General features: G+C 37.6%; 1 protein-coding gene across 1 annotated transcript in view; it reads left to right on the plus strand.

The window, feature by feature from the left end:
• The window catches only part of LOC139170655 (polypeptide N-acetylgalactosaminyltransferase-like 6), a 337,623-nt gene that overhangs the window by 248,937 nt on the left and 73,673 nt on the right, over positions 1-15,013 (plus strand). Inside the window, exon 4 of the mRNA XM_070758145.1 lies at positions 11,647-11,785. Coding sequence (XP_070614246.1) covers positions 11,647-11,785 — 139 coding nt within the window. The remainder of the gene's footprint in view (positions 1-11,646; positions 11,786-15,013) is intronic.

Genomic DNA, 15,013 nt, shown 5'->3' on the forward strand with positions numbered 1-15,013 from the left:
GCTCTTACCAGCTTGCAAGCTCTTTCATTGTTACTCTCTGTGAAGAATGTTTTCCAAACCCTGTCTTTGATTATTTTTTCATTCTCTACTTGCTCCAAAGGTTTCTTTCCAGTCCTAACAGGTGCTAACGATGTTCCCAGCTCTTACCGGCTTGCAAGTTATTGTTGGTTCAAAAATAGAGTGATCAATGCCTGGAATGCACTACCTGACTCTGGTTTCTTCCCCAGACCCAAAAACTTTAACCTCAGATTGTCTACAGTTGACCTGTCCCTGTTTCTAAGGGGTCTGTAAGAGGTATACATAAGCGCACCATTGTGCCTACCATCCCTATCCTAAATGTCTTATGTCTTCTTTTAGCCGCCCCAAGTCTACGGGGAGGGGCGGCATACAAATCTAATAAATAAGTAAGTAAGTAAGTAAGTAAGTAAGTAAGTAAGTAACTAACTAACTAACTAACTAACTAACTAACTAACTAACTAACTAACTAACTAACTAACTAACTAACTAACTAACTGTAGTACACACAGACCGGCACTGACAGATCTGGTTTAGTGATGGTCCAGCGGGCTACTACCAATTTGGGTGAACTTGTCCAAACTGGGATGAAACCACTCCTGCAACTGATGAATAATCTGAAACTGATCAATTTTTAATCTGACTGCCACTGCTTATTCATCAGACAAAAACTCTCTTATTGCACAATGGGTCTGTCTGCTTATTTATTTATTTTAAAGTTTAAATATAAGATGCAAGCTAACAAGAAAAATAAAAATATGTGTGTAATATTCTAATAACAACAGAATTGGAAGGGACCTTGAAGGTCTTTTAGCCAACCCCCTGTTTGGACAGGAGACCCTACAATACTTGAGACAAATGGTTATCCAACATCTTCTTAAAAACTTCCAGTGTTGGAACATTTACAACTTCTGGAGGCAAGCCGCTCCATTGATCAATTGTTCTAACTGTGAGGAAATTTCTCTTTAGTTCTATGTTGTTTCTCTCCTTGTTTAGTTTCCACCCATTGCTTCTTTTCCTACCCTTAGGTGCTTTGGAGAATAGCCTGACTCCTTCTTCTTTGTGACAACCCCTGAGATATAGTGTCTACCCTAGTCGTTCTTTTCATTAAACTAGACATACCCAGCTCCTGCAGCTGTTCTTCATATGTTTTAGCCTCCAGTCCCCTAATCATCTTTGTTGCTCTGCCCGGCACTCTTTCTAGAGTGTCAACATCCTTTTTACATCGTGGTGACCAAAATTGAATGCAGTATTCCAAGTGTGACTTTACCAAGACATTATATAGTGGTATTAACACTGTGTGATCTTGATTCTATCTCTCTGTTAATGCAGCCTAGAACTGTGTTGCCTTTTTTGGCAGCTGCTGGCTCATATTCATATGGTTATCCACTAGGACTCCAAGATCCCTCTCACAGTTACTACTGTTGAGCAAGGTACCACATATACTGTATCTGTGAATTTTGCTTTTGTTGCCTAAATGTAGAACCTTACTTTTTTTCACCATTGAATTTCATTTTGTTTGATAGCGCCCAATGTTCAAGTCCTGTCAAGATCCTTCTATATCTTGAGCCTATCTTATGGAGAGTTGGCAATTCCTGGTTTGGTATCATCTGCATATTTGATGAATTCCCATCTATCCCTTCATCTAAGTCATTGATGAAGATACTAAAGAGTACTGGGCCTAAAACAGAGCCTTGGGGTTCTTCACTGCATACTTCCCTCCATGCAGTATTTGAATGTTTTTGAGATAAAAAATTAAAAGGCACACACATTATAAAAAAGCATTTTGATAGTCCATCCATCTTTCTCCTCCTTCTATCTCACTGTCCTCATGTCTCTAATTAATACATGGAAAATTTTATACTTTACTTGCATATCATTACATGGGAAACATTGTAGGTTAAAGGAAACTTTTTTTGCGGGGAGTGTTTGTTTTGTAGGATTTCATTCTAAACAATAACTTTATAATTAGCATATCTTGTAATGATACTGATTTGTCTGATAGCCTGACATTTTAATGCTATTATACATTTGTATCAACATGAAGGAATAATGTTCCTTTTCATGGCCCACTAGTTCTTAGTTTTCTTTGCTGTGCTTCAGGTGCTTTGTTTTATTTTGTTTTTTATCTTTAAATGTTGACCGCTTTTAATGATGTAGTTTTACTAAATAAGTGGTCAAAGCAATGGAAACTGCAGTTTAATGTTTCCAAATGTAAAATAATGCACTTGGTGAAAAGGAATCCTCAATCTGAGCATTTTATTGGCAATTCTGTGTTAGCAAAAACTTCACAAGTGAAGGATTTAGGGGTAGTGATTTCTGACAGGCTCAAAATAGGTGAAAAGTGCGGTCAGGTGGTAGGGAAAGCAAGTAGAATGCTTGGTTGAATAGCTAGAGCAGACCTGGGCAAAGTGGGGCTCCGGGGCCGGATGCAGCCCGCCGGCTGTCTGTGACCAGCCCGCGGAGGTAGGAAGGAAGAAAGGAAGGATGGATGGAAGGAAGGAAGGAGAAAGGAAGGAAGGAAGGAAGGAGAAATGGAGGAAGGAAGGAGAAATGGAAGGAGGAAGGAAGGGAGGAGAAATGGAGGAAGGAAGGAAGGAAGGAAGGAAGGAAGGAAGGAAGGAAGGAAGGAAGGAAGGAAGGAAGGAAGGAGAAATTCTCTTTCCATGCCCTTTTGCAAAAGTCCAATAATTGTTCATTGGTTTCATTGGCCTTTCCAATAAATTTAAAGCAAACCCCCACCCCACCTCTCAGGCGGGGGGGAAGAGGGGAGGAGGAAGAAAAGGAATCCAAAGCTACTTTCAGGCAAAGCCTCCACTATGTTTTCTCAACTGACAATGTAGGTCAGTTGAAGAGAGGCACCTGAAAGGAATATTTTGAAAGAGAAGTAAAGAAGTGCCCAAAAGCAGAAATAAAAGGCAGAGAAAATCAGAGAGACAGGAGCTTCTCTCCATCTGGAGAAGGAAGGAAGGAGAAATGGAGGGAGGGAGGAAGGAAGGAAGGAAGGAAGGAAGGAAGGAAGGAAGGAAGGGATGGGCAATTAATTTATAATTATAATATAATTAACTCAGTTCTACCCAATAATATACAGTATTGGGGTAGAACTGAGTTAATTATACTAATCCAGCCCTCTAAAACCATCCCAATTTCTCATGCAGCCCCATGGCAAAATTAATTACCCACCCTTGAGCTAGAGGTATAACAAGCAGGAAGAGGGGAAATTGTGACCCCGCTGTATAGAGCACTGGTGAGACCACATTTGGAATACTGTATTCAGTTCTGGAGACCTCACCTACAAAATATATTGATGAAATTGAACTGGTCCAAAGACTGGCTACAAAAATGGTAGCAGGTCTTAAGCATAAAACTTATCAGGAAAGATTTAATGAATTCAATCTGTATAGTCTGGAGGACAGAAGGGAAAGGGGGGACATGATCAAAACATTTAAATATGTTAAAGGGTTAAATAAGGTTCAGGAGGGAAGTGTTTTTAATAGGAAAGTGAACACAAGAACAAGGGGGCACAATCTGAGGTTAGTTGGGGGAAAGATCAGAAGCAACATGAAAAAATATTATTTTACTGAAAGAGTAGTAGATGCTTGGAACAAACTTCCAGCAGACGTGGTTGGTAAATCCACAGTAACTGAATTTAAACATGCCTAGAATAAAAATATATCCATCCTAAGATTAAATACAGGAAATAGTATATGGGCAGACTAGATGGACCATGAGGTCTTTTTCTGCCGTCAATCTTCTATGTTTCTTTGTTAACTCCATGGTGGACATTATCTGTTCTTTTTTTTTCTATTTCCCTTTTATTTGGAAAAGTTGTTCTGACTACGTTTTGCTATTTTGTAAGGAAAACATCATATGTTCTGGGGTATTGAAAGTGTTTTCGTTTGATTTACATTTATATTAATTTTAATAATTTGTAAAATGTTTGGAGCTTATTTTTTAATCTTTTAATTTTGGATCAAAATATCCATGAAATATCTGCAATGATTTTTTTAAAGCTGTTTTTCATTCTGAGAATTCTTATGTTCTTTTACCTACTTTTGCCAAGTTACCCAGAGCAACAATGTTTCAGATTACGGACAAGCAAATGTGGCTGATATTTAAAGAAGATACTGGTGATAATATACACAATACTTATGTGAAAGCTTTTTTTAAAAAAAATGATGAAATAACACTGGTTGTGAAAATATTCAGATGCATCTAACTGTAGATAAATTAGACTCAGCAAAGGAATGTGATCTAAAAGCAGTAGATTTATTAGAAAGAAATATGACCTTTACAGAGTTAGAAATTCACACCTGCCTTCTGATAGCAGAAAAAGAATGAAAAAGATGGTCAAAATAACGTTGATTTAATGTTGTCTTATATAAGATGGGTTTGAGAGAAACTACCAACAGTTTTCAAGATTTTGCTTTTCTATCTTATTACAATTAAAAGCATTCCTGGCTTTTCCCTCTTTCTTGATCTTCTAATCTCAAAGGTCTGACAGGAAGAGTAATCAAATGAAATCTTCTTCAAAAATGATAGGAACTGTGAAAAGTTTTGCTGCCAAAGCTGGTTCTTTGACAGTGCTGCTCCTGAAGTTGTATGGAAGCACTTAGGAGCACTTAAATGCTAAAGGAACACTTAAGACAGCTTTTGGACAGTCATGGACCCACCTGGGAAGTAGAGTGTTGAAGATTCCAGTTCCCTCTGGGAGCAGTTGGAAAGACATGGGCATCCATCTTTCCTTTCATCAGTTTGTTTTCTTAAGCAGGCCTGGATTTCATTTTTAAAGCTTTTTTTTATTTTGTTTTTTATCTTTAAAAGTTGACCAGCTGTTTGAATGCTGATCTGAAAGCCTAGATTCATTGGAAAGAAATATGACCTTTATAGAGTTAGAAGTTCAAACCTGCATTGTTATAGCAGAAAACTGACATTTGATAAATTGTTTTTCCATAAGAAGATTTCATTTTTCATTTATTTTTTCATTTATTCATTTGTCCAATACATAAATACATAGGAAGAAAATAGACATGTGATAATATAAAAGAGGGTGAAGGTGAACTGAGAGGAGAAGATATATGAAAGGAAGAGAATATATAAGATAGGTGAAAGAAAAGAAAGACAATTGAACAGGGGACGAAAGGCACACCAGTACACTTATGTACCAGTGCACTTATGAAGAAGATTCAGGAATAGATTGATCAAATTTAATTGCAAAATAATTCTAACTGGATTTTTGGGTGAAGATAGACCAACTTCTAAGGTTGGACTTATTATATTTAACCAGAGAGCAATTAATAAGAAATAGTATTAAGAATAGGCTCAACAATTGATTTACTAGGCATTAGTGAAGTTCATTGGATTGGCTGTGGTTTCTTAAACTGTGATGGTCATATTATATACTACTCTGGTAATCAAACCAACAGAAAAAGACAAGTGGGTTTCATACTGCATTAAAAGTGGGCATAGCTGTGGAAAGTTTTTGAACAATCAGTGATAAGGTAGTGACAATACAGATCAATGGAAAACTTCACAACATGACATCTGCAAATTTACATCTCCACTGCATGGACTCAGCAGTAGAGAACATCAAAGAGTTCTATGCTGAAATTAAGGAAATTCTGAAATAAATTCATTGAAAACAATTTGACTACGGATTTTGCCAAAAAAAGAGAGTAAAATTTTCATCCTTGCTGTGAAACTATTCCCTGACGTGGGTCATGTGTCAGTGGTCAAGGTAAATTTCAGATGCTGCAGTGTCAAATGGCCACCCATGATTCAGAAATTTGACATTTGATTCACTTGGCATATGCAACTGAAGTAAAGAACTGTTTAACATCACAGAAAGACAACTCTATGAGCTATGGTAGAAAATAAAAACAATTGTCACTGAATAGGCCACAAACATATTACATACAAAAAACAAAGAAAATTGGCCAGATGGATATCAGAAACGACAACAGAAGCTGCAGAAATGAGAAGGAAAGCAAAAGCCATTGGGGCAGGAAAGAAATACAAAGATTAAAAGCAAAATTCCAAAGACAAGAAATGATAAAGAAAAATGTATTTGGCTGAGCAATGTAAGAAACTAGAGAAAACTACCATGAGAGGTCATACAAGAGAGTGTTTACCTATGGAAAGAAAGTCAGAAATCCCCTTATGGCAAGAAAGGCTGTTGTCAAAGGATGTGATGGGCATTGGGCAGTTTTGCTTTGGATTAATTTTTACACAAATGAAAAAAAGGCCAAGCCATAAAAGGGGATACTGACCTATGAGAAATGGAATCAGATATCCTGGAGGAAGGAGTATAATCTATAAGACTAAAGACATCAGTATCACAACCAAATGCCGATTAGTTAATGCAATATTTTTTTCCAATTGCTAAGTACAGTACTGTATTTATTTATTTATTCGTATGGCTGTGAAACCTGAATTCTGAAAAAGGCAAAGAGGAGAAGATACCTTTGAACTGTGATACTGGAGGTTACTATTTGTTTGTTTGTTTGTTTGTTTGTTTGTTTTATTTATTTATTTATTTATTTATTTATTAGATTTGTATGCCACCCCTCTCCATAGACTCAGAGGAAAATGTTGAAACAGATGAGGAGCTGGAAAGAAAAAAAGCTAAGGAGAATGGCTAAAATAAGAGCATTAGAAATGATGCTCTACATGGGGCTACCTTTGAAAAGTGTTCGGAAACTTCAGATCGTGCAAAATGCAGCTGCGAGAGCAGTCATGGGCCTACCTAGGTATGCCCATGTTTCACCATCACTCCGCAGTCTGCATTGGTTGCCGATCAATTTCCGGTCACAATTCAAAGTGTTGGTTATGACCTTTAAAGCCCTTCATGGCATCGGACCAGAATATCTCCGAGACCGCCTCCTGCCGCACGAATCCCAGCGACCGATTAGGTCCCACAGAGTGGGCCTTCTCCGGGTCCCGTCAACTAAACAATGTCGGTTGGCGGGCCCCAGGGGAAGAGCCTTCTCTGTGGCGGCCCCGGCCCTCTGGAACCAACTCCCCCCAGAGATTAGAACTGCCCCTACTCTTCCTGCCTTCCGTAAACTCCTTAAAACCCACCTTTGTCGTCAGGCATGGGGGAACTGAAACATCTCCCCCTGGGCACGTTTAATTTATGCATGGTATGTCTGTGTGTGTGACTGTTAGCATATGGGGTTTTTAAAATATTTAAATATTTTAAATTTGTCTGATTGCTTATGATTTGTTTTTACATGTTGTGAGCCGCCCCGAGTCTTCGGAGAGGGGCGGCATACAAATCTAAGTAATAAATAATAAATAAATAAAATAAATAAATAAATAAATATTAGTCTATAATTCACCTCCTCAATTTTCGCTAACCAAATTCCCAAATATTTAATTTTCTTTAATCCTAACTTCAATCCTGATTCTTTCCTAATTTCTATCTGCTCTGTCGGACCTATATTTAAACACATAATCTCTGATTTTTCCATATTGACCGACAATCCCAATTCCTGTTTAAACTCTTGCAAAATATTTCTTATGCCTTTAATCATCTCCATCGGGGTCTGGGTCAATATAATTGCATAATCTGCAAATAGGTTTAGTTTCATTTCTATTTCCCCTATTTTATATCCTACCCAAGTAGTATCTTGTCTTATTAGCTAATGTCTCTACTGCTATTACAAATAACATTGGAAATAAAGGACATCCCTGCTTGGTGCCATTTCGTATTTTAATTCTCTGCGTTCTTTGTCCATTCCTTATGCTTCATTCCCTTTATAAATGCCTTTTATAATTCCACTAAATTTGTCCCCCATATTTAATTCCTTACATAGTTTGTATAAATAGCTATGGTTAACTTTATGAAAAGCTTTATAAATATCTAATTTCAAAATTCCCAATTTCCTTTTAGTAACGGTAGCATGGTGCATCACATTCATTACATTTCTAATAGGTTCACTTATATTCCTACCCTTCACAAATCCATATTGAGCCTCTTCAATTATTTTTGGTAAAATATTTTCGAGTCTTTTTGCCAATGTCTTCATAAATATTTTATAATCTTGATTTGCCAAACTAATAGTACGGTAGGACCCAGGCACCTGTTTACTGGATCCGTGTCCCTCCTGGCTGGTTTCAGCCAGCAGGGAGGTGACACGGAGCTGGGTCCAGGAGATTATCAACGCTTCCTTGGGGAGGGGATCCTTCCCATCATCCTATAAAGAGGCGCTCGTGCGCCCCCTCCTCAAGAAGCCTTCTCTGGACCCAGCCATACTTAATAATTACCGGCCAGTCTCCAACCTTCCCTTTATGGGGAAGGTTGTCGAGAAGGTGGTGGCACTCCAGCTCCAGCGATCCTTGGAAGAAGCCGATTATTTAGATCCCCAGCAGTCGGGTTTCAGGCCCGGTTACAGCATGGAAACTGCTTTGGTCGCGTTGATGGATGATCTCTGGCGGGTCCGGGACAGGGGTTTATCCTCTGTCCTGGTGCTTCTTGACCTCTCAGCGGCTTTCGATACCATTGACCATGGTATCCTTCTGCACCGGCTGGAGGGGTTGGGGGTGGGAGGCACTGTTCTCCAGTGGTTCTCCTCCTACCTCTCCAGTCGGTCGCAGTCGGTGTTATTGGGGGGTCAGAGGTTGACTCCGAGGTCTCTCCCTTGTGGGGTGCCTCAGGGGTTGGTCCTCTCCCCCCTGCTATTTAATATCTACATGAAACCACTGGGTGAGATCATCCAAGGGCAAGGGGTGAGGTATCGTCAGTACGCTGATGATACCCAGCTCTACATCTCTACCCCATGTCCAGTCAACGAAGCAGTGGAAGTGATGTGCCGGTGTCTGGAGGCTGTTGGGGCCTGGATGGGTGTCAACAGACTCAAACTCAACCCGGATAAGACGGAGTGGCTGTGGTTTTGCCTCCCAAGGACAATTCCATCTGTCCTTCCATTACCCTGGGGGGGAACTATTGACCCCCTCGGAGAGGGTCCGCAACTTGGGCGTCCTCCTCGATCCACATGTCACATTAGAGAACCATCTTTCAGCTGTGGCGAGGGGGGCGTTTGCCCAGGTTCACCTGGTGCACCAGTTACGGCCCTATCTGGACCGGGACTCACTGCTCACAGTCACTCATGCCCTCATCACCTCGAGGTTCGACTACTGTAATGCTCTCTACATGGGGCTACCTTTGAAAAGTGTTCGGAAACTTCAGATCGTGCAGAATGCAGCTGCGAGAACAGTCATGGGCCTACCTAGGTATGCCCATGTTTCTCCAACACTTCGCAGTCTGCATTGGTTGCCGATCAACTTCCGGTCACAATTCAAAGTGTTGGTTATGACCTTTAAAGCCCTTCATGGCACTGGACCAGAATATCTCCGAGACCGCCTGCTGCCGCACGAATCCCAGCGACCGATTAGGTCCCACAGAGTGGGCCTTCTCCGGGTCCCGTCAACTAAACAGTGTCGGTTGGCGGGCCCCAGGGGAAGAGCCTTCTCTGTGGTGGCCCCGGCCCTCTGGAACCAACTCCCCCCGGAGATTAGAACTGCCCCTACTCTCCTTGCCTTTTGTAAGCTCCTTAAGACCCACCTGTGTCGTCAGGCATGGGGGAACTAAGACATCTCCCCCGGGCATATACAATTTATAAATGGTATGTGTGTATGTATATGTGTTTAGAAAATGGGGTTTTTAAAATGTTTTTAGTAGAAATTTAGATTTGTTGTAAATTGTTTTTCACTTTGTTGTGAGCCGCCCCGAGTCTGCGGAGAGGGGCGGCATACAAATCTAAATAAACATAAACAAACATAAATATAAACAAACTCTCAAATCTCAATCAATCTTCGGGATGGTAACAATTTCTGAAAGCTTCCATGTCTGCGGGATATCATGAGTTAACATTATATTATTAAAAAATTTCCCCAAATGTGGCAACAGTTATTCATATAAGTTTTATAAAATTCTCCTGTACATCCATCCGGGCCCAGTGCTTTGGCTTGTTTTAACACTTTAATTACTCTAGCAATTTCATCTTGTGTAATTTCTGCATTCAATATTTGTTTATCTTCTTCACTTACTATTTTCCCAATGTTAAGGATTCCTATATTTACTTGCTCCTCTTTATACAAATCCTCATAATATTTTCTCATAATCTTCTCTAGCTGCTCTTTACCATATCTAACCTCTCCACTCGGGTCTCTTAGTGCTAATATACATGATTTTTCTTTCCTCATCTTCAAATATCTTGCTATTTGTTGCATTGATTTTGTCCCCCGCTCAATATTTTTTGCCGCATCATCATTCTCATCTTATTCCATTGGATCTCATCATACACCATCAATTGTTTCTTTTTCAATTTCAATAGAATATTCCAGTCCCTACTCTTAGTTAATCTCAGCTGCTCTTGTATCAATTCTATTTCCTTTCCCTTTCTCTACCCCACCTCTTTCTAATATCTACTTCCATACATATACAATGTCCCTTCATATAAGCCTTACATGCATCCCACACAATTGATTGTTTAATATCGCTCACATCATTAATTCTAAAATATTCACATAACTCTGTCTGCAATTTATCTTTATCTTGTTCACTAGAAGTTACAACTGCATTATATCTCCAAATTCTTTGATTGCATTCCTGACCTATTTCCAATTCTGCCAGTAGTGGCATGATCTGACAACCAAATACTTTTGATATCTACTTTTTTAACTTGTATATTGCCAACCCTGTTCATTAATATATAGTCAATGCAACTAAATGTATGATATCTTGCTGAATAGTAAGTACCTCTATTTGGTATATCTGCATGGAGATCCACCATATTAAGTCTATTTAAATGTAACATCCTACTATTTCCAGTCCCATTTGTTAATTGCATATTGAAATCTCCTGAAAAAAATATTGTGCCCTCCATAAAGTTATCCAACTTCCTTTTTGTATTTATTATAAATTGTTTTGTTTTCGCATTTGGGGCATAAATTGCTGCCAGTGTCAACTTTTTTTGATTAATTTTTCCTTTAACAAACAATCACCTCTTCTCTATCTTTCTGAACTCCAACCTCTTCAAATAAAACCCTCTGATGAATAAGAATCGCCATACCTCTATTATTTTGCGTTCCTCGTGATTCATATACCCATTTCCAATTTCTGTCATTAATCAATTTATCCCTTCCTTCCCATCTTTTATGTTTTTTTGTCAAAATAATAATTTATTTTATTTATTTATTATTTTATTTATTGGCTTTGTATGCCTCCCCTCTCCGGAAACTCGGGGCGGCTAACAGCAATAATAAGACAGCATATAATAATAATCCAATACTAAAAACAATTAAAAACCTGTTATAATAAAAACCAAACAGTTTTTATTTGTTGTAAGCCATCCAGAGTCCTTGAGGAATTGGGTGGCATATAAATTAGATTAATATATAAATTAGATTAATAAATATGGTAGTCCAAAATTCCTGCTTGTTATTCCTTACTTTCCTTCTTATTGCGGGTAGGGGGTTGAAATTCTCTTTAAGAATGACAGCTTGAGAATTGTTAAGTTCATGTTTGACTTGGCACAGACTTGCCACTTCTTAAATTACAGAAAACCTGCTAACCATTTCTGAGATCTTGTTCATCCCTGATCACATTTTGATTTAATACAATTTCAGGGGAAGGTGAACAAGGAAGGCCATATCCTGTCACAGAAGAAGACAGTGATGATTCTGCTTATCGGGAAAATGGTTTCAATATTTTTGTAAGCAACAATATAGCTTTGGAACGATCGCTGCCAGACATTCGACATCCTAAGTAGGTACACTAAGTTTTATTATTATTACTTTCATTTTATATCTTTGTATTTACTTTCTTATATAGAAGAATCTGAATCAAAGGAAGGTGAGAAATGATATAAAACTGATAATGCTAGAAGTTTCTTCTTCTATTTACTGTTTTTATATTGAATAAGAAAAGACACAGTTTTTCTTATTTTCATTGCAGACAGTGCTTGGCTATCCAATACAAGGGAATTATGAAATTTTGGTTCACATATATTAATGGCAGAATATAGGAAATACTACTAGCAACCTAAGTCTATCGTTCACTGGGTTGAAATATATGAAGTTTTACTTTGGATTGATAAACAAAAGGCACACATTAATCAAGTATGTTTATTATTTGTTTAATAATTGCCCAGGAAGTCTAAGAAGCTATTAATTTGTTGTCCAATTGATTTGATTTGTACTTCAAGGTGTGATCTGATTCAAATATGTTTCATATTATCCAATACCAAGAAAAGTGTCACGAGGTCTACTAAATTTTCTGTATTTACCTGTCTTTAGAAATAAAGTAAATTGATGGATAGATAAATGTAGAAAATTTAGAGGACTGTGTGAAATTTTCCTAGTAATCTAGATGTTGAATATGTTCAAATAGATTTGAATCAGATGTTGTTGGACTACTGTTGTTGTTTGATTTCAGGAGGATAGTATCTCCCAGAAATCTTGTTGAAGTAATGGCACAAATCAAAACCAGCATCTGTACTTTTTTTAGTCCAGATTTTTCAGAACAATTGTTAACCATCTGAGTTTGAAATTGATAGAGATTCTATTCTATCCCAGCTGCTCAAACATGACAAACCCTCTGAAGTTAAGTAAAAGATTCCCTTATTATCTCCACCCCTTGCCTTTTATCCCCAGAGCTAGGGTCGCTAGCAGTGGTGGCTCTTCCTTACCAAGGATTGGCCCATGGATTTCACTGCTCTTCTCTCCTCTGCCTTTTGTGCATATGCATGTCAAGCACTTGACCCAGCTGTTCCTCCTCTTCCTTATCAGCCACTTCCAGACCTCATGGTTATTGAGTCTTCATCTGAGGGCTGACGGACAGCCACTTTAATTCCCTCTTCCCCTTTGGAACTCTCAGTTTGCCTTGATACTGACCATGACTCCCATGCCTTCTCCTCCTCTGCTTCAGCTTCTGGAGGGGCTGGCAACCTACAGACCACAAAGATACTCACAATCAAACTGAATAGACAGAGTTTTAATCCAGTCCATCCCGAGGTTTGAAATATTACTTCTTAATATCCAAAATACAATTTAAAAAGTTGATCTAAACAAATGGACACAGTTTTCAGAAGTTGAATACAGAGTAGTCAGGACAGACCCATGGATACACATTATTGCACAGTCATGGAAAATAGCTGGTGATTGACTACTTACAAGTAAATACACAATTATCTTAAATGAAAGTATTCATCCAAACATAATTAATGAGCTCTTTTTAATTAAGACACTTGTAAGGAAATAATATTCTCTTCGACTTTCTCTTACCCTCTTAGGGATTTGTTTCAAGATCGTGATATCTTTCCCTTTGTGTTTCCAAGTCTGATTTCTTGCCTGTCTTAGGATATCATCTTTAATTTTTCTTCTTGCAAACTTGATGTGTACTTCTCTTGGTAAGTTATGCCATCTTACGTATCCAGTTTGGACTCTATAAACTTCATCTATTTCTCTTATCAATCCTCCTGGATCAGCTTGTAAAATTTCTCCTATTACTTCTGCCATTTTTGCCGATAAATCTTCATCTCTTTCTTCTTCAATATTTTGAAATCTCAGGCCATGTGATGCGGATTGGAGTTCAAGGTTGGTTATTGCTGTATCGAAGCCTCTGCAGGCTGCATAATTGTGATCTTCATATTCTTCTACCTTCTGTCACATATCTTGGATTTTTTCTTCTGTTGCTTTTATTCTTTTTTCATTCTCTTGTAAATTTTGTTGTATAACTTTCATATTTCCATCCATTTCACTCATACTCCCTTTAACTTCTCCTATTTCGGATTTAAGTTCACCGATCTCTTTTTTAATCTCTATTTTCAGCGTACCCATCTCGTTTTTCATCTCTTGCTTCATTTCTTCAAACTATCTTTTCACTTCCTCTTTATTTGTTTCAAGTTGGATTTTTGTCTGGGTTTGTGTCTTCTGCATGAAATCTTGGATACCTTCTAGTGTGTCTTGGATAGACTGGAGGTTTAGCTCTGCAGGTGGCTTTTCTTTCTCTTTTTCTTTTTCCTTAGCTAACATTGTTGTTATTGTCCTTTGTTGTAGTGGAGATGATGTTAGAGATACTTTGGGTATAGGGGTTGGGGTTAGAGTTGGAGTAGATGTTTGCTTTTGGGTTGTTGTTGTTGTCACCGAAGTCACACTTTGTGCCCTGGAGGAACCTTTCATATCTCAAGAATTTAAATCTTGTTATACAATTTCTTAAAACAGTCTCTTATTTTCCACAGTTAGAGAATACATTTGCAATTATAATACCAACAATAGAAAATATAAAATAAAAAAGGAGAGAAGAGTGTAGAAAATGTCAATTTAACAATATGAAAAGACCAAAAGGAAAAATAATTAAGAAAAGAAACGAAAATCAATAGAAGCAAAATGTTAATAATACTGAGACAAGAAGAAAAAAAAAGAATAGAGAAAAAAGGAAGATCAATCTCTTAAATATTAAATCCTAAGGTTGAGGGGGGGACCAGGTAGAAAAGGGGGAAAAACAAAGTTTCTAGCGCATATTATATTTCTAGTTTAATTAATAAAGAAAGAAAGAAAGAAAGAAAGAAAGAAAGAAAGAAAGAAAGAAAGGGAAAAAATAATAGAAAGTCTATTAAAATTATTTAATCCAAAAATATGTATGTAAAAATTTAAAAAGGAAAAAAATGAAAATATTTTCTTAACAATATTACCAGGAAAAAGGAAAAAAGGGAAAAATTGTCAAAAGTCCAAATAAAGAGAAAAAGAAAATTGCTTATAACAGTTATGTTTTAATATGAGTGTCCAAGAATAAAAACTCCAAAACCAATATCAAATATAGCGTTTATAAAGTCCAGATTTATAAAGTCCAGTAAAAGTAAGTCTATTTCTTCTTCTGTTCTCAGAGAAAAAAAAGATCCTTATGCCTCTGGTGACTGGGGAAAAAAAAGTGCCTAATACATTTTCTCTTTATGCCTTAGACTCAAATTCCAGATGAAAGTAGAAAAAATAAAAA

The sequence above is a fragment of the Erythrolamprus reginae genome, chromosome 7 (assembly GCF_031021105.1).
Source record: "Erythrolamprus reginae isolate rEryReg1 chromosome 7, rEryReg1.hap1, whole genome shotgun sequence".
NCBI lineage: Eukaryota > Metazoa > Chordata > Lepidosauria > Squamata > Dipsadidae > Erythrolamprus > Erythrolamprus reginae.